General features: G+C 47.9%; 1 protein-coding gene across 1 annotated transcript in view; it reads left to right on the plus strand.

Annotated features, from left to right (window-relative positions):
- Positions 1 to 3,286: 3,286 nt before the first annotated feature.
- The window catches only part of SPATS2 (spermatogenesis associated serine rich 2), a gene marked incomplete at its 5' end in the record, with an annotated part of 43,114 nt that continues 26,331 nt past the window's right edge, over positions 3,287 to 20,069 (plus strand). Inside the window, 2 exon segments of the mRNA XM_038752040.1 lie at positions 3,287 to 3,523; positions 18,837 to 18,915. Coding sequence (XP_038607968.1) covers positions 3,287 to 3,523; positions 18,837 to 18,915 — 316 coding nt within the window.

A 20,069-nucleotide genomic window follows, 5' to 3' on the forward strand; every position in this document is an offset into this window, starting at 1 on the left:
CTGATTAGCTTGTCTCTGTCCCAGTGCTTAGTACAATACCTGGCACATAAGCGCATAAGAAATACCAAAAGAGGCACTTAGTACAGTGCTCTGCACATAGTAAGTGCTCAGTAAATACCATTGATTGATAATCACTGGTTCTGCATCATGCACTGCTGCACTGTGCCTTCAGCTTTAGTATTTTCTTTAAAACTTTCGAGAGGAGAAAATTGTCTCTGTGGGCATCCCAGTCATAGAGCCACCATCTTAGACTGCCAGGCTTTGTTTTCCAGACCGGCCAGTTGTTTGCCCAACTTCTGGACATTGATGAACCCCGTTTTTTAAATTTTTTTTGAATGAAAGCTCTAATAAAGCTGACGTTTTGATCGGTGACGCTAGACATTTTATGATTCATTTCCCCAGCCTGTTCCTTAAGCTACCCTGAGAGCTGCAGACTTGAGGTGCCCATCCTTTAAAATGCCAAATGGTTCCCACCATCAGAATCGCCAGTAGCTGTGTATTCCACAACGTCATTTTTATCTCCTATGTACTTGTTCCAGATGAAGACTGTTGCCTGGCCAGAATGATTGAGAGAGAGATGTGAGAGAGATATGAGAGAGAGAGAGAGAGATTGATTCTGATCAGATTGGTTCTAGACTTTCTTAGTGGCTGAGAGTGACTGCAGGGTTTTGAGCTGTTGCACCATCTCCCCTCTCATCATAATCTTAGCAGATTTGAATCAGCCATGACTGACTTTGTCGCCATCACAACCTGGTGGTAATAGAAGATAAGGCATCCACGCTGGCCTGGGACAAGTCCCCACCTATTACTATTCAGGACAGCCGCCAAGGGATGACATTCTAAAGTCACGTCGACGTCGGCCGTGGCTTTTGGGTGTTAATTATTGATGATTGGATGGTGCGTGGTTCGGGTGGGTGGTGCTCTCCCCTTTGAAGAAGGGGCTTTGTCTAGCCTTGCTTATGCAGGTGGCATTGCCTTTGGAAATTCCAAACCGTTTTGATTTTGAGTCTTAAACACTGGGTAAAGAGGTGCAGGAGTTGATTGACTTGCCCTGCTTCTGATGGTCTCCAGTTTTACCAGGATCAGGACCCAGGCTCCCTTCCTCCCAGCCTACTGTTCTTTCCACGCACGCACGTCAAGCATTAATCTCTGAAAGCTCCTTGGCTCACCACAAAGGAAGTGCCGGATGAATGTGAAATAATTAGTCCACCCCAAGACTTCCGACACGCTCCCCTTTGGCTGCCTGCTGGATCCCGTGCTTGTGCCCCAAGTTTATTCCCTCAAGTGGTCTGCCCCAGACTTCTCTGAGCAGTCCCTAGCACCCGGAATGCAGTTGCCGCCTGGCAAGAATCAGTTGATTCTTTTTATTCAGTTCTTACTGTGTGCAGAGCACTGTACTAAGCTCTTGGGAGAGTACAGTAGAACTGTTAGTAGACAGTGCCCACAGACAGACATTAGTATAGATAAATTATGGATATGTATGTAAGTGTCGTGGGGCTGGAGGGGGGTGAGTAAAGGATTCAAATCCTAGTTCGAGGGCGATCCAGAAGGGAGTGGGAAAAGAGGAAATGAGGGTTTAATCGGGGAAGGCCTATTGGTGGAGCTGTGCTTTTAATAAAGCAGCTGGGCCTAGTGGAAAGAGCATGGACGTGGGGGTCAGAGGACCTGGGTTCTTATCCCAACTATGCCAAATGCTTGCTGGGTGACCTTGGTCAAGTTACTTAACTTGTGTCAGTTCTCCTGTTTTTTCCTCCAACTTAGACTGTGAGCCCCATGAGGAGACAGGGATTGTGCCCTGCCCAGCCTAATTCACTTCTGTCTACCCCAGTGCTTAGAACAGTGCTTGACTACATAGCGCTGAATAAACACCAGGTTTCTTTTAAGTCTGAAGGAGGGGAGAGTGATGGTCTGTCAGATAGGAAGGGGGAGGGAGTTCCAGGCCAGAGGCGGAATGTGAGCGTGGGGTTGACGGGGAGAGAGATGAGATGGAGAATCAGAAGGCCTGACTGCTATCTCATGGTGCCTTTCCCTGGGAAGGAGGAGGGCGGGCAGCCACGCCCACCAGGCTAGAAGTTGGAGAACTCTCTCCTCCCCCCCTGCCCAAGAGGGCAAATTTCTGCCCTACTTCTCCAAGCTTTCGTCCCATCCCTTTGCTCTTTATGCCAAAGCTCGAGATTTTGAGCAATTTTGGGGGCCTTGTGTGGCTCCCTTGACAGCTGTAGAAAGCAATGGTGAGTATCAACAAAAACCACTGAATGGTTTGATCAGTCACGGCAGCCAATCTTCTACTTTGAAAGTTGCAAACCAATTTTCATCATCTCCAAATTGTGTGTGTGTGTGTGTGTGTGTGTGTGTGTGTGTGCGTGCGCCTATGTGCATGCACACAAGCATTAAAGTTTCTTCACATTCCAAAGAGAATGTGCCAACTTTCCAAAGGGGGAAGTTGGCAGCCCTAAAATGAAGGAGTTTGTGGCTGGGAATCCACTCCAAGATCTGGAGTTGGAGAGTAGGTCAGCGAGCTCTGGGTTTGGGGTGGGTGGGGAGTGAGGAGAAGGGAGCCATGTGAGGAGGGAAGGTACTATCTGCATTTTGATTTGAAGAGAAGTGATCCCTTCCCGCAAAGGTATTTGGCGCTTGCTATGTACTATGCCAAGCTCTGTGGTCATTACCAAATAATCAGATGAGACCCAATCACTGTCCAACCCATTAGTGGTATTGAGCATTTACTTTGTGCAGAGCATTGTACTAAGCACTTGGAAGAGTCCAGTGCAATAGTGCAGGTAGGCATGATCCCTGTCCTCAGGGACCTTACAGAATAGAAGGGGAGAGGCAGATGTTAAAATAAATTACAGATGGATAAGTAAATAAGTAGCATAGGAAGCAGCATGGCCTAGAGGGTAAAGCTGGAGCCTGGAAGTCAGAGGACCTGGGTTCTAATCCTGCCTCCCACTTTTCTGCTCTGTGACTTCAGGCAAGTCAGTTTACTTCTCTGGGCCTCAGTTTCCTCATCTGTAAAACGGGGATTAAGACAGTGATCCCTATGTGAGACATAGACTGTGTTCAACCTTATTACCTTGTATCTGCCCCAGCGCTTAGTACATTGCCTGGTTCATAGTGAGCACTTACCAAATTCCATTTAAAAAAAACAAATACTGTACAACCACTGGACTCTTGTGCATGCACTAGTTAACTCCCTTGTGGTTTTTTTTTCCCCCTTCTTTTCAGAATCTGCTGGGGGAAAAGACAGCAAAGGAAATCCATGAGCTGTCGCATTCCGGTTTCCTGACAAATCAATGTAGAGAAGGAAGGAATCTTTGCCAGCCAGCAAGCGGAATTCCCACTGGCTCAACACCCGGCTCATTCCCGGAGCAAGGAGCTTGCCACGTACAGCGCTCGTCGGCTGCCCCCCATCCCGTTTGGAAGCTACTCTCCCCAACCCAGGCATCCAAGCCGACAGGCTCTTTTCCTTCCTGGATTGTTAAGAGCCGAGAAGCCACAATGTCTAAGAAACAGAGCCATAAGGGTAAGATCTGCCTTGGAATGTGACATGAGAGCACTTTTATAGAGCAGTTATTGCCCCCGCAACCCTCGCCACCTACCTCCATGCTGTTCGAATTTAGTCGTTAACATTATTTGAATGAATGTGCCCAACCCACAGGGGTTACTGTCGTTATTTTTGCTGTTTGTCTTGCTTGCGACCATATTGTTAATTAGCAGCATTCAATCATTGATTTATTGAGCGCTTACTGTGTGCAAAGCACTGTTCTAGGCATCTGGGAGAGTATAATACTACAGAGCTGGCAGACATGACCCCTGCCTAAAAGGAGGCATCACCTGCCATTTTCTGTTTTTTGGGGTTTTTTTGGCAGCCCGGTTTACCTAGCCAGGCCTTCAGCTCTCTGACCGGAGGACGGAAATCGGTTGGCAGGTCGTCTGGATGTCTGTCTTTGGGAATAGCTTGTCTGGGAATGTGAAAAATGATTCGACACCGGAGTCCCCTAAGTTATTAATAACGCCCTCACGACGGCAAGTGTAGCGAGGCAGAAGGTTAGGCATCTGCGTTTTAGAAAATGAATTTTTCCATTTGGCCGATGAGGGGTGGGGACTAGGGAGAGGGGCCGGGGCCCGGCTTGAGGAGGTTGTGGGGAGGGTGGGTGTGTGGGCTGTCACTTTGTATCCTGGCCTTGGGGTCAGTGGCAGACAGGAAGCGGAGCAGTGAATGGAAACTTCTGCCCCATATTTCCTCTTTGTCGTCAGCCTGACCCTTTACCTTCCTTCTTGACCAGAGCAGGATAAGGGGGCAGGGGCAACAGGAGGGAGGAGGCGGGGAGAAGGGGAGGTCTGGACAATGCTTATCTGCAAGAAGAAAATGGTGGCTCTGACAGTATCCTGCCATTTTGGTGCTCATTGGGTGTTGAAGGCGTCCATAATTGGAGTTTTGGTCTGGCCGATTCAGTGTGGCATAGTGGAAAGAGCTTGGGCTTGGGAGCCAGAGGTCATGGGTTCTAATCCTGGCTCTGCCACTTGTCAGCTGTGTGGCTTTGGGTAAGTCGCTTCCCTTCTCTATGCTCAGTTACCTCGTCTGTAAAATGGGAATTAAGACAGCGAGCCCCTCATGGGACAACCTGATAAGCTTGTATCTATCGCAGGGCGTAGAACAGTGCTTGGCACATAGTAAGCGCTTAACAAATATCATTATTATTATTATTATTATCATCATCATCATCATCATTATTAATCAGACGCAATCTGAGAGAGATCACAAGCATGTATTATTTTCCAAGCCACAGGCCCCTTGCTTTAGAGAAGCAGTGTATCTTAGTGGATAAAGCATGGGCCTGGAAGTCAGAAGGACCTGGGTTCTAATCCCGACTCTGCCACACATCTGCTGTGGGACCTTGAGCGAGTCACTTCACTTCTCTAGGCCTCAGTTACCGAATCTGTAAAATGGGGTTAAAGGTGTGAGCCCCATGTGGAACAGGGACTGTGTCCAACCGGATTAACTTGTATCTACCTCAGTGCTTAGAACAGTCTTTGGCACATAGTAAGCACTTAGCAAGTATTATTATCATTATTGTTATTACTATTATTAGAGAACCCAACCTGCACAAGTCAGCCATTCCAAGAGTAAATCCATCACCATGTAAAGGACAAAGACAGCTAAATTGTCTTATAGCGGGTAGAAGGCCGGGAGAGGCATCCAGATCAAATGTTGAATTTTTCCACGTTACATCCTGCTTTTGGCCAAGAGCTTAATCTGATCCCTTAATCGCTCTCATATCGGAGAGCAGGAACGTCCCTCCTACTCAAGCGGAAAAGTCTTTTGAAGGTGTTGCCTAGTGAACCCTGCCCCTTAAAGAACCACCCTGAAGGAAGTTTTGTTTCTAAATCCTTCACTTCTCAACCAGAAGGAACTGGCCTCCGCTTGAATGGTCCGCACAGTCACTTTGGAAATACGGTGCATGTTTTGTGGGGAGGGGCAAGGAAAATGGTCACCGCCAACTGAAGCCAACCCCCTCAGGATGCACCCGAGACCCGCAGTGCGTATCCGTTCCAAGTTCTGGTGAAACCTTCTGGAGCTCTCTGTGGCTTTTGCCTTTTGGGGCGGAGCTTTGGTGGACACTGGAGCGAAACTTCAGCCCTGACCTCGTCCTGGTCATCTGTTCCTAAATCGTGTCCTAGAGTTCTTTTTGTAGGGGGGCTTCAGTTTGTATTGGAGAGGGGCAAGAAGGGGGAGGAAACCAAGGGTGGGGAAACTAACAGCTGTATGACTATAAATTGGAGTGTCGAATCAGGAACCAAAAATTGTAAGTGGTTGAGGTTTGGGCAGAGAACCACTTTGACTCTAAGATTTACTTCCAGTCGGTGACCCACACATGCTGTATCAACTTCCACCCTCATAGGCAGCCAACAACGTCAAATCGATGATGGTGGAAGGCCGACTGACGTGATGGAAAAGAATGCTGGGATACTTGGTAGGAGGGAGGGGACATCTCCTTTACCTTTATAAACTATGGCTTGTCTTGCAGTTAAATTATTTTTTTCCGCTTCTCTAGGAAACTGACATACTTGGCTTAGCAAAAGTCAACAAGTTCATGAGAAAGTGAGGGCCATTGCTTCAGGAGTTAAAATGAATTGGTACTGAGCTAGAGTTTAGGTTTCTTAGGGAGCCTAGGTGCTTTTTGTTTTTTTGGGGTGAGGGGCGTAAAAATAGAATTACTGGCAATAATAGAAGAAAATTAGCGGCATTTTATCTTTTAAGCACTTTGGAGAACCCCTGCTGTGTGTTCATCAGGGCTCCCGTTGTGCAAAATCATTTAAATTGAAGTCCTTGATTTGGGAACTCCATCTCGCTTCAACGGGTGGAGAAAAAATAATCTGAGTCCATCTGAATTCTTTCATTCAGAGCAGCTGTTTATGTAGTACTTATCTCTGGGGGCCTCCCCTCTCCAGGCCCAGAGAGAGATTGACACACCTGTGCCCTGGGTGGCTTTAATAGTAATAATAATAATTGTGGTATTTAAGTGATCACTATGTGCCAAGCACTGTTCTAAGTGCTGGGAAGATGCAAGATAATTGGGGTGGACACAGTCCCTGTCCCACATAGGGCTTGCGGTCTTTATCCCATTTTACTGTTGAGGGAACTGAGGCACAGAGAAGTGAAGTGACTTACCCAAGGTCACACACAGCAGACAAGTGGCAGAGCTGGGATTAGACCCCAGGTCCTTCTGACACCCAGGCCCATGCTCTATCCACTTGGCCATGTTTAAGCACTTTGCGGGGTTAGCATTGGGGCGCCCACGCCAAGTGCTGACTCGGGCAGGCTTTCTTCTGGCCACCAGAGGTAGAAGCGTGGGTCTCGGGCTCACCGCCCAATCCTCTCCGCAGCCCATTAGGTCCGCGGGAGCCCACGGTGGGGGATGTCGAGGCAGAGGGAGAATGATCCAGGCAGCCACAGAACCTCAGCTGCATTTGCTAGGCAAACCCTCGGGCCCCCAAAATGAGTGGTTCAGGGTCCCCAAAGCCTCGTTCACCAGTGGAGGCCATCCAGGGCCTTTCTTAAACCATCTGAAGAGCTGAACGTAAAATGGAAAAAAAAACCGCTCCTTGCCCATCCCTTTCCTCATTACCAGTCAGAGCTCCACAGCCTCATTCTCTCCATTCAGGCCCCGTGACCATGCTCCCCAGCACCCTCCAGCTCCCTGTCGAGTTTCCCAGCTGCCACTGAGGTTCTGTCGCGTGAAGAATTAGACTTCTTTTGGGCTCAGAGCCCTCGAAGCGTAGGTGCCCGTATTTTCTTCACTGGAATACTGGGGACACCGCTTCTCTTGAAAGAGTTCCACCGAGCAGCAGAGCCCACGGGAACGCTGGAAACGTGATAACTGTTTTTCATGCCGCAGCCACCTGGAAGCCCGGAACCCTCCATTGACCCGCTTTCTGTTCCCCGTGAAGCCCGGCGGCCCTTTGAATTCCTTAAAGCAGGTCCTTCAGATCTCTTCCTGGCGGATGCTAAAGTCAACCTAGACTCCCTGCATGAGGCTGAAAGTAGCAGGGTGATTCATTATGCTTGGCAGCTTTTCCCCCAGCAAACCAGGGATTCCTTCGCTGGCGATGTAATTGAGCTCTGGAATCTTCACAGGTTGAAGCAGGCTGCTTGGAGAGCTCAAAGGCGAAACTTTATTACAGCAGCACTGAGCTTCTCATTTTGATTCAGTGACCATCGTATTCCAGGTGGAGAGGAAGAGCAAGGCAAAGATTGGGGCTTCCATGTGTAGCAGGGGTGAAGGGACTCTTGGTCTGAGGCCTCTTTTTTTTTTTTTGTAATGGTATGTTTTAAGACCTTGCTAGGCACCAGACACTGTTGTAAGTGCTGGGATAGATACAGATTAATCAGGTTGGATGAAGTCCCTGTCCCACACTGTGCTCACGCTCTTAATCCCCATTTTTTACAGATGAGGTAACTGAAGGCACAGAATAGTTAGTGACTTGCCCAAGGTCACACTGCAGACATATGGTGGAGCCAGGATTTTGAACCCAGGTCCTTCTGACTCCCCAGGCCCACATTCTGTCAACTAAGCCAAGCTGCTTCTCATATGTTGAATATACTCCAGCACTTCTCGTATCTACCCTAGCTCTTAGTAAGCGCGAAACAAATACCATAATAAAAAGATTGGGGGGATGGGGGAATACTGGAGGAGAAGGATTTATGGAGGTAAGGGGGATTTCGGATTCTCCCTCATCCTTTAGACTTTTCATCCCTGACCAAAGCAAACTGAGGCGAAGCAGAGATGAGGCAGCTTCAGCCAGAGGGACTGTGGATTGAGCAGAATAGCCATCGGTGGGGTTGGCATAATTATTATTATTGGCATGGTTCTGGGTCACATCACATACTGTGTCCTGAACTAATAAGGCCCTGGGCTCTGTCCGGGGCAGGTCTAACTCAATTCATCATCCTGTGTTTATTGAGCACTTACTGTGTGCAGAGTGTTGTATTATAAGCTCTAGGGAGTGTTCCAATCCAATAGTGATTTTTGTAAAAGCGCTTACTATGTGCCAAGGCACTGTAGTAAGCACTGGGGTAGATATAAGATAATTAAATCCCATGTGGGGGCTCGTAGACTAAGTAGGAGGGAGGATAGGTGTTGATCCCCATTTTAGAGCTCGGGAAAGTGAGGCACAGAGAAGTTCAACTGCCTTGCCTGAGGTCACACAACAGGCACATGGGCAGAGCCGGGATTAGGACCCAGGTCCTCCGACTCCCAGTCCCAGGCTCTTTCCACTGAGGGGCACGCAGTAATTGGTAAGTCGGATGTCCTGCTCCTTGTGGAGCTTACAGTCTAGCAGTGGGCGTTGGGGGTGGGGGGGCCTGCAGAATTGACCCCCTCCCCAGCCAGTCTGTTCAGGCTTTATACTTAGTGCTTTCTGTGTGCTATTAACATGGGCGAAGAGGGCTTGGGAGTCAGAGGACCTGGGTTCTAATCCCGGCTCCGCCACCTGCTCCCAGCTCCACCAGTTACCTGCTGGGTGACCTTGGGCAAGTCACTGCTCTAGGCATCAGTTGCTTCATTTGTAAAAAGGAGAATAAATACCTGTTCTCCCTCCTACTTAGGAGGTTGTTAGGAGGCAGGGAATGTATCTGTTTATTGTTATATTGTACTCTCCCAGCACTTAGTACAGTGCTCCGTTTACAGTAAAGGGCTCAATAAATATGATTGACTGATTAGCTTGAATTTACTCTAGTGCTTAGAACAGTACTCAGAACATAGTAAGCCTTGAACAAATACCATTAAAAAAAGGCTAGTACCCAAATCCCAGGTGCTGGTGGATGATTCCCATTGGCTCTGCAGAGAGCATTAGCAAGCAGATGACCTTGATGACCCTCTAGATGTAAGCTTGTTGTGGTTAGTGAATTTGTCTATTTATTGTTGTATTCTCCCAGGCGCTTAGTACAGTCCTCTACACTCAATAAATGTGTTTGAATGAATGAACGGATCCCACCTCCTTGAGCCCTGCACCAGTGGTGGTTGCCATGAGGCATTTCTACTTACTCTTATTATACTGTCCCTATCACTCAGTACAGTGCTTCGCCTCAAGTGGGTGTTCAATAAATAGCATTGATTAAGTGATTGATTCCCACCCTCCTCTCAGGAATCTGCTGACAGTTAACTTAAAGTATTAGCCAAGGGATTTGTTAAGACTAAAGACTGAGGTCAAATATTGTGTTACTAGGTGGAGTCTTTCCAGAGTCCTGAGGTTAGCAACTTGAAGAAGCATCCGTCCGCTTGAGCGATATTATGACAGTTTGTATTTGAATAGTATTGAAGCGCTTACTATGTGCTAGGCACTGTACTAAGCACTGGAGTAGATACAAGCTAATCGAGTCAGACGCAGTCCCCATCCCACATTGAACTCACAGTCTTCGTCCTCATTTTACAGATGGGGGAACTGAGGCTGAGAGAAATGAAGTGACTTGCCCAAGGTCACACAGCAGACATGTGGTGGAGCTGGGTTTAGAACCCAGGTCTTCCTGACTCCCAGTCCCGGGTTCCAGCCACTAGTCCACACTGCTTCTATTTCCACGTCCCTGGACATAGGCAATAGGAGGATTTACGTAAGCCACTGGTCGCCTCTTCTAAGGTCAGAAGTAGCATGGGAAGGAGTGGAGGGGAAGGATTGACTTCCTGTTGGGATGAATACTAGTGAGTGACAGATCCTGCTCTGCCATAGCTGAAGAGAAAGGTCAGAGTTTTATTAATAATTATGGTATTCATTAAGCACTTACTGTGTACCAGGCACGGTACAAAGTGCTGGGATAGGTACAACATAATCGGGTCACAGGCAGTCCCTGTCCCATATGTAGATCATAATCTTTGTCCTCATTTTCCAGATAAGGTAACTGAGGCCCAGAGAAGTGAGGCTGTTTCCCCAGGGTCACATAGCAGACATGTGGCAGAGCTGAAATTAGATCGCAGGTCTCCTGACTCCTAGCCCCGAGCTCTTTCCACTAGGCCACACTGCCTCTCATTTTGATATTTGTGGCTGATATAATCAATCCGTTACTTTGATTGCGTTCCAACTGTGTGTAGGGCACTGTGCTAAGCCCTTGGAATAGTTCAAAAAGCAGACCCAATTCCTGCCCTCAAGCAGCTTATAGTCTTAGTGGTAAGAAGTTGTGTGGTCTAGTGGACAGGTGATCCTGGGCGTTGGAGGACCTGGGTTCTGATCCTGGCTTTGCCACTTGTCTGCTGAGTGACCATGGGCTAGTCACTTCACAACTCTGGGCCTCGGTTTCCTCATCTATTAAATAGGGATTCAATATCTGTTCTCCCTCCTACTTTGAGACTGTGAGCCCCATACGTGCAGGGACTGTGTTCGATTTGATTATCTACTCTAGTGCTTGGTGCTTAACAGATACTGAAATTATTATTAGTAGTGGGGGAGAAAGAAAGAAAGGTGAGTGAATTACCAGTGAAGGGGAGTGATCACGGTGGGAAGAGAAGTACATAAGGGCTTTATGGGTGGTTGTGGAAACTTTAAGTGATAGCTGGAGCAGAAGGGTTCCAATTGGGGGCCGTGAAATGGAAACGCACAGCAGATGCAGACAAAAGATGATCCAGGCGAACAGAGGGATCCAGGTCAACTTTAACCCTCTCAGATTATTCAGAACATCAAAATATCCGTGTTCAAGTGGGGGCTGCCTTTGCTGCCTCCCATTCGGGTTCAGGGGACTTAATCGACAGCAGAAACCACGGCCCTCTGAAAGAGGAGGGCGGCATTCTCTAATCTGAAAGCATCATTCCGGAAGTCGGGGAGCAAGTCCACCACCAAACGATGGAGCCGAGACAGAAAGGGGATGGGCAGGACGGTCGATAATGGAGACTTCCAGCTATCCCTCGGAGTCCGTTCCCGGGCGGGGTCGAAAGGGTCGGCTAGCTTCTCTTTCCAATCAGTGGCCACCAAGGAATGGGCATCATTAATGCGTGCCCCAGCAAAACCTCCCGAACAGCAAGACCCCAAAAGCATCTCTTGGGTTAAATCCTTGCAGCGGGGAGGCCAGCAACCTTGTCTGCCCGGCTCCCTGGAAACCAGGGGAAATCTGCCGGTTGCGTCTGAACCGAGAACCGGAGAGGATAAGAAAGGATGTAATTGCCTGTCCGGGGCTTAAGAAAAATACTGACCTTTCTGTCAGGTGGCACCTTGGAAAAATCATCATTGTCTCTGTGGTGCTTGCAAGCCTCCCCGTTTTCAACGATCGGGTAAATTCCTGTCTCCCCCTGAACCATCCCGAGGAGTTGGGCTGAGGAGAGATCAATCATTGTGGAGGATCAGGTACAGAACAGAAGCCAAATCACTGGGAAAAGCAGAAGTGGATGCTAGAACGCCTGCCCCTGTCATCACGGAAGATCCCAGCGAGAGCATTTTGAGCGCCAGTCAGAGAACTGTGGGTGCCTGCCAAAGGTGGGAGCCAGCATGGGGAAACCGATTGCCGGGCCTTTGCGGGCCCACTATCTATCAGACATCCAGTTCTAGCTGAGTCCTTGAAGTTCGGCGAGGAACTTGAGAAGCAGTGTGACCAATGGATTGAGCCCGGGCCTAAGAGTCAAAAGGACCTTGGTTTTAATCCCGGCTCTGCCAATTGCTTGCTGTGTGAGCCTGGGCAAGTCACTTCACTTCCCTGGGCCGTATCTGGAAAACGGGGATGAAGACTGTGATCCCCATTCGGGACAGGGACTGGTTCCATCCCGATTTGGCTTGGTTCTACCCCAGTGCTTAGTACAGTGGCTGGCACGTAGTAAGGTCTTAACAAATACCATAAAAAGAAAAGTAGCGGAGCTCCATACAAATAAACTCTTAAAGTACCAATGGGGCAAGGGCATTGGTCTTTCAAAGGTGTAGACCATCACTGTCATGTCTTAGTGCTTGAAAACCCTATGGAATGATTTTCATCAGAACTCTTCCATCATCATCATTGGTATTTATTGAGCGCGTACTGTGTGCTGAGCATTGTACTAAGTGCTTGGGAAAGGACAACACAAAAGAATCGGTAGTCACATTCCCTGTTCACAACGAGCTTCCAGTCTAGAAAGACTGTCATTGTGGTAGTATTTATTGAGCACCCAGTGGGTGGTGTGCATTGTTCTAAGCGCTTGGGAAGGTTCCCCACAAAGGCCTGTTCCCTGCCTACAAAGAACTTACATTCTGACAGAGGAGGCAGACCTCAAAACTAGAACAGTGAACAGAAGCAGCGTGGCAGAGTGGATAGAGCACAGGCCTAGGACTCAGCAGGACCTGGGTTCTAACCCTAACTCTGCTACTTGTCCAGTCTGTGATCTTGGGCAAGTCCCTTAACTTCTCTGGGCCTCAGTTACCTCATCTGTAAAATGGGAATTGAGTCTGTGAGCCCCACGTGGGACAGGGATTCTGTCAAACCGGATTAGCTTGTATCCACCCCAGCAGTTAGCACAGTGCCTGGCACATAGTAAGTGCTTAAGATACCGCAATTATTATTACCACTAAGTAGTGAAGTGCATACTGAGCCTGTCTTAAGTGTGCAGCACTGTAGATTTTAAGCTCCACAGGGGCAGGGATCCTATCCACTAACTCTGTTGCATGCCAAGAGCTTAGTACAGTGCACCATGCAGAGGAGTGCTCAATAAATCTACCAATAGCTTATAAAACGGGAGAGTACAGCAGCAATGAGATGTATATTTCCTGCTTTCAGGGAGCTTCCAGTCTAATCTTTGGCCCTCCCAATGCTTATCTTTTGGTTTCTCTTCCCTCTTCTCTCCTCCCCACATCTAAAAATGCCATCATTTGCCACTGGGCATCTTGACTTTTAGACTGAGCGGAATGTTTCCTGCCAAAACCCTAACCCAGCAGTGATTGGAGCCCCTCTGTGAGGTGATTTTTCTAGAGTGTTAGTACAGTTAGAGATTTTTGAGTAACAATGGTGTAGTCAGCTCTCCCCCTCCTACTTAGCCTCTCTCTTCTCCCACCTGCTTGCACTCTGTTTCTCCTTCCCTTGTTCCTATCTGTAAATGATTTCATGCCGGTCAACCTGTAAATTGCCAACTCCTCGAGGGCAGGGATCCTACCCACTAACTCTATTCTAACTCTCCCAAATGCTTAGTTCAGTGCTCAGCTCTCTGAAGGCGCTCAGTAAATACCACTGATTGATTGTCACAGGGGCCAAAACATTTTAACAATCCGTGCCGTAAGTTCTCTTGCGCGGGGAACAAATATTAGGGTTCATTCCTCCTCCTTCCCTGTTGGAGGAAGCTGAAACGCTTAGCCCTTGGACAAACAGCAGTTGTATGTCCAAAGAAGTCCATGGTTTGTACTGTTCTGTGCAATGTAGTGAAACGTACAGTGGGTTGAACCTGCACCAGAGAGGAACAGCAAGCCACTGGCATCAGACTCTTGGCCCCTGCAGTAGGACTGAATCCTGAAAAATAATTTCCTGGATAGGCTGGTCACTGCTTCTTTGGGGCATTGACCAGTAGAAAGGAGACCAACCAGTAAGTAGTGTTTATTGAACACCTACTGTGTGCAGAGTGCTAAGTGCTTGGGAAAGCATTTGGATCTGTCTGCGCACCTTAAGCCTCTCTTGTGATTACTGTCATTATTATTACATTTGTTAAGTGCTTACTGTGTGTCACAAACTTTTCTAAGTGCTGGGGTAGGTACAAGTTTATCAGATTGGACACAGACCCTGATCCACTTGGGCTTCACAGTCTAAGTTGGACAGAAGAATATTAAACCCCCATTTCACAGATGTAACTGAGGCACAGAGAAGTTGCTTAAGTACCCCTTAAGCACTTACTATTACAATTGTGATTATTATTCTTACATTTGTTTTGTTGTTGTTTTTTACATTATGATGTTTTGCTACGGGTTTATTATGTGTCAAGAACTGCTCTAAGCGCCGGGGTAGATCTGCATTTTCCAGTTGAGGAAACTGATGCCCAGAGAAGTTGTGACTTGCTCAAGGTCACACGGCAGGCAAAGCTGGAATTAGAACCCAGGTCCTCTGATTCCCTGGCCCATGCTTTATCCACTTGGCCACACTTGCTATCCTCCCCTACCTCAACCCCACAGCAGTTATGTACATCTACCAGTACTCTCCCATTTCCAATAAATAGATCAATCAGCGGTATTTCTAGAGTGCTTACTGTGGGCAGAGCACTGTACTAAACACTTGAGAAAGCTGAATACAGTAGAGTTGGTAGATGGGATCCCTGCCCACAGGGAGCTTACATTCTTGAAGGGGAGGCGGACATTAAAATAAATAACAAATAGGGGAAATAACAGAGTGTAAGGCTATAAACATGAGTGGGATGAATATCAGTTCTAATCCTGACCGGTCAGTCCTTGTGTTTGACCTTGGGCAACTCCACTTCAGTTCCTCATCTGTAAAATGGGGATTGAGGACTGGGAAGTCCCATGTGGGACAGGGGACTGTGTCCAAGCCGATTTGCTGTATCCCACCCCAGCACTTAGTACGGTGCCATGGGCATATAGTAAGCGCATTAAGACAAATACCACAGTTGTCATTGTTATCATCATTATTATTATAATATAAGCGGGGGAGAGGGTTTCAGGCCAGGAGGAAGGACGTGGCCAAGGTTCTTTGGTGAGGCAGATGAGATTGGGTGGTTTGAGAAATAATAATAATAGTAATAATAATAAGTTATTTGTTAAAGAGCTTTCAATGTGGCAGCACTGGTTTTAAGTGCTGGGGTAGATACAAGCTAATTGGGTTGGGACATAGTTCCTGTCCCACATAGAGCTCCCAGACTTAATTCGCATTTTACAGATGAGGTGCACTGAGGCACAGAGAAGTGAAGTGACTTGTCCAAGATCACATAGCAGACAAGTAGTGCAGCCAGGGATTAGAACTCAGGTCCTTCTGACTCCAGGCCCATGCTTTATAGGCATTAGGCCCACACTGCTGGCTTCTCAGGAACAGTGTGTTAGGTTGGTGTTGGGGGGACGTGAAGTGCGTGCTTGGTAGTCGTAGGAATTCAGCAGGATAAGAATAGGGAGGGAGAGAGCTGTCCTTAAAGCTCTCTTTAATGCAGGAGGGGGGATGGGCACCTTTTTGAGAATGAGGAGGTACGGACTGAACGTCATTTTTTTTTTTTTTCAAAATAATCTGGGCATGAAGAGTGAAGTTTGGCCCAGAGAGGGGGAGAACACAGAAGGCGGGAAGGTAAAGACGGAGGCTGATAAATTTCATTAGTTTGGTTCAATTCAATAATCGTATTTATTGAGCACTTACTGTTTGCAGAGCACTGTACTCTGCACCTGGGAGAGGCACAATACAACATCAACAGACACATTCCCTGCCCACAGCGAGCTGAACAGTCTAACGGGGGGTTGATGCAGTAGTCAAGGTGGGATAGGATAAGCGCTTGGATCAGCGTAGCCAGCAGTTTGGATGGCGAGGGCTGGGGCAGATTCTAGGAGAAGTGCAAGTGTAAGCGAAATTGGCAAAATGAGTAGGGTTAGTGTGAGAAGGCTTACCATATTTTGAGACCCAGTCTGTCTCTCTTGCTGCCTGCGTCCTGTTTCCCCCATTCATCTCTGCATCACCTCATTCATCTGACTACCAAACCTTGGGAGAGAACCCTTTCTTAGGGACACTGCTTCAAGAGGGGCAAGGCATTGACTAGCTACCAGAAGATTACTGATGGGAATTACAAGTTCACCTCTGCTCCGATGAGGCTCTAAAAAGAAAAAAACAAACAAAAAAACACCCATGGGATACCTCAGCTCTAAATGTCATTTACAGCTCAAGGAATTAATGAATAACGAGCCAAAGAAATGAAGCTGTTAGGGGTGTTTTGAGTGCTCCCTCCCCTCCACGATTGAACCCATCAATTAGAAGAGCATGAAAATTGGTATTGGTCTGCCTTGCCCATCTCAAGTATTAGCCTAATTGGGGCAGCGCTGAAAACCAGCCAAACTGGTTTTGTGTCGGAACTCAAAATGGACGCCTCTGCCAGCCCTGTGCTTAGTTCCAGCTGACCCGGAGTTGAAGTCTGTGGGGGTGGGGTGGGGGCGGGGGGAGTGGGTTCCTAGCTAGCGTGGGGCCGAGAGAGCACCTTTCAAGGAGGTGGGGGGCTGGATAGCTCGGTGGGGAGGGCAGGGGGAGGTAGAGAGGCAGCTGTTGTGCCTTGAAAATGGGAATTTCAGCCCAAAGTCATCTCGATTATTATTAGTGAAATTATCCATATCTACGACCCCCGCCCAGTCCCCTGCACCCACCACATTTCTCTCCTCTGGCCAGCTGCCAAACTTTGGGGCCATTTTATCGCTCATTAACATTTCTCCCTGGGAGGGGGGAGAGGGCGGTGAAAGCCTAATCCAGGCCCGCCTCTCTCTGCTCGTATAGCTGGGTCTCGCAAAGGCCCGGGTGACCCAAAGGGAATTTGGGGATTATCTGGGTTCGTCCACTGTTAAAGAGGCCCCACCTCCTGGCTGTTAGCCAGGAAAATGGAGACTTGTCTTGTTAGAATTTGATCCCCTCGAGACGGCAGGCGGTCTCTACCGATTCTGTGTACGTGCTTGTGTGTGTGTGTGCAACCTAATTTTTCATTTGGTTGGCATTCTGAAACGGCAACTCCTCAAAGGTTAAACCTATATTAATTCACGGTTCATGGGCAATTGGCGAGCACAGTTTTCCTGCTATGACACGGCCCCTCTTCATGTCCTCTTTTCCAATTCCAGTCCCGCAGCAGTGCCACCAATTTAGCATTCTAGCGTACAATATAAATTATAACATCAGTTTTTGCCATGGCAACGAGGCGATATTTAAAAACACGGGGATAAGGGCCTGAACTGACGAATTCCAGGCATAAGGAGGTTAGCTGTGAAAGTCTTTAATTAAAAACCCAGATTGGTAATAACGGCAAGAAAACTCGGAAAAGTACTGGGCCTATGAGGTGGATTGTCTGCCTTCTTCCTCCAAATCCACCCAGGGTTGAATGCGATGTGGGATCTTGGGTCCTAAAGGGATACACTTTAGGACTCAAGCGCTTAGTACAGAGCTCTGCATACAGTAAACACTCCATAAATACGATTGAATAAATGAATGAAATACACTTGCCTTGACTGAAGTCGTGGCCTATTTTACAGTTTAAAGAAAAAAAAGAGCCCCACCCCAACGCTAGTAGGTTCTTAAGAAAATCCATTTTGATTCCTTAGAGTTGGCTCAGAGAGTACGTTTCTAAGCAAAGTGACCCATCAGTCACTAGCATTTATGATGCACTTTGTGCAGAGTACTGTACCAAGCGCTTGGGAGAGTACAGTATAACAGTTGGTGGACACATTCCCTCCCCTTGATGAGCTCACAGTCTAGAAGGGGAGGTAGACAGTAACAGAAATAAATAAAAGTATGGATATGGATGTTAAGTGCTTTGTGGCTCAGGGAGGGGTGTGAGTAGAGGGAGCAAATTAGGACAATGCAGAAGGGAGTGGGGCAAAGTGGAAATGAGGGCTTAGGAAAGCCCTGCTTCGAGAAGATATACCTTCAGTAGGTCATATTTATTTAGCGCTTACTGTGTGCAGAGGCTTGTACTAAGCGCTTGGGAGAGTACAGTGTAACAGTAGAACAGACACATTTTCTTCCCATTGTGAGCTTACAGTGTTAGAGCCTTCAGTAAGGCTTTGAAGGTGGGAAGAGTCATTGTCTTCACAAACCCAAGAACTTACTCCCCTCTCCTTGGTCCCATGGCTGCACCTTTTACCTTTCTCCTGTAATGAAACACAAAAAAATTTACCATCCTCAGACCCGCGGGTCCTCCTCTTCTCCCCCACACCATTCCCAACCTCCCAGAGGTCCTCCGGGGGTTAAATGTAGGGCACTAATTTTACCAGCTCCGAATGAGAGTTGGTCCCAGGCAAAGAGGTCATCGCCCCCTGTCATCTGACTTTCCTCCGGTGGCTTCAAATCTTCCCTCTACTCAGCTCTGACCCTTAACCTCTGAATCTTTGGCTTTAACTTGCCCCACCCTCTGCCCCTGTCAGCCTATCTCCAGAACCTCCAGCCCAGTGGTGCCGGCTCCTGGGCACTTGGGGGCACTCACCGAGGGGGCCAGAGCCTGGCTTATTTTCTTCCTCAGGGCAGAGAGCGGTTTCCAGTTCTAACGTGGTTTGATTTTTTTTCCTTCTCCATCCCTTTCTCGTGGGATGCTAGCATCATTCAGACCCAGGAAACGTGGCCCGAAGCAGCCAACTGTGCCAGGTGGTAGAGCCTGGCTGCTTTGAGCTGCCAGCCTCCAATGAACACTCAGCCCCACCATTGACCCTCTGACCCTTTCTTGCCCTCCCAGATCCGACAGGGTTCATTTTCCGACGTGCAGTCCAAGACGGTGCTGGCCCAGGGTGGGACCTTTGAGAACATGAAGGAGAAAGGTAAGAGCCGACTGGAGTGGCCCCCAGTTTATTTATTATTTTATTTATTATTTATTTTATTTATATTTTATTTTATTTTATTTTATTGAGAGCTTACGGTTCAGAGCACTGTACTGGACAGCTTGGGAGACTATAATAGAGGTAACAAACAGACAAATTCCCTGCCCACAAATAGCTTACCATCTAGAGGGGAGGAGGCAGATATCAATTAAAAAAATCAATAAATTACAGATACGAATAGAAGTGCTTTGGGGACTGGGAGCAGGGGATGAATAAAGGGAGAAGTCAGAGCGATCCAGAAGGGAGCAGGAAAAGAGGAAAGGAGTGCTTAGTCAAGGAGGGACCTCTTGGAGGAGATGGCCCTTCGAGGTCAGTGTGAGGGTGGAGAGATGGAGGGGCACCTTGTACCGAACTGGCTGGAACCAGACCCTTGCCCAGTTTGAGCCTCAAGCAGGTAGGAGTGCCCCCACCCTTGTGCCATGTGTGAGCCCGTTGAGTTGACTCTGACCCCTAACAATAATAATAATAATAATAATGATTGCATTTGTTAAGTGCTTACTATATGCCAAGCATTGTTTTAAAGCGCTGGGGGGGATACAAGGTGATCAGTTTGGTCCATGTGGGGCTCACAGCCTTCATCCCCATTGTACAAGAGGAGGGAACTGAGGCTCGGAGAATTTAAGTGACTTGCCCAAGGTCACACAGCATACATGTGGCAGAGTCGGGATTAGAACCCATGACCTCTGACTTCCAAGCCCGGGCTCTTGCCACTGAGCCATGCTGCTTCTCATGCTTCCCTAATGCTTCTGCCCCTATACTGTGGTTGTGGGCAGATGATGCCATCGTCTTCATCATCATCGACCATCATTAGGATTTTTTGAGTGCTTACTAATATGCAGAGTGCTTTGTACTGAGCGCTTGGGAAAGGACAATAGTCGGACAGAGTTGGCAGACACGTTCTCTGCACCCAACGAACTTACGGTCTAGAGGGACTGCTTGGTCTGAGCCTCCGTGGATTTTCTAAATAATGCTTTAGGCTGCTGACCTATTTCATAAAAGGCAGGGGTGGACAGCCTCATTTCTCTGGGCTTTTAGAGTTAAGTGGTGGAGACAGGGGAAAACCACCCTCTTCACAAAGATATATGGACGTA

Source organism: Tachyglossus aculeatus, chromosome 10 (genome assembly GCF_015852505.1).
Source record: "Tachyglossus aculeatus isolate mTacAcu1 chromosome 10, mTacAcu1.pri, whole genome shotgun sequence".
NCBI classification, from domain to species: Eukaryota; Metazoa; Chordata; class Mammalia; order Monotremata; family Tachyglossidae; genus Tachyglossus; species Tachyglossus aculeatus.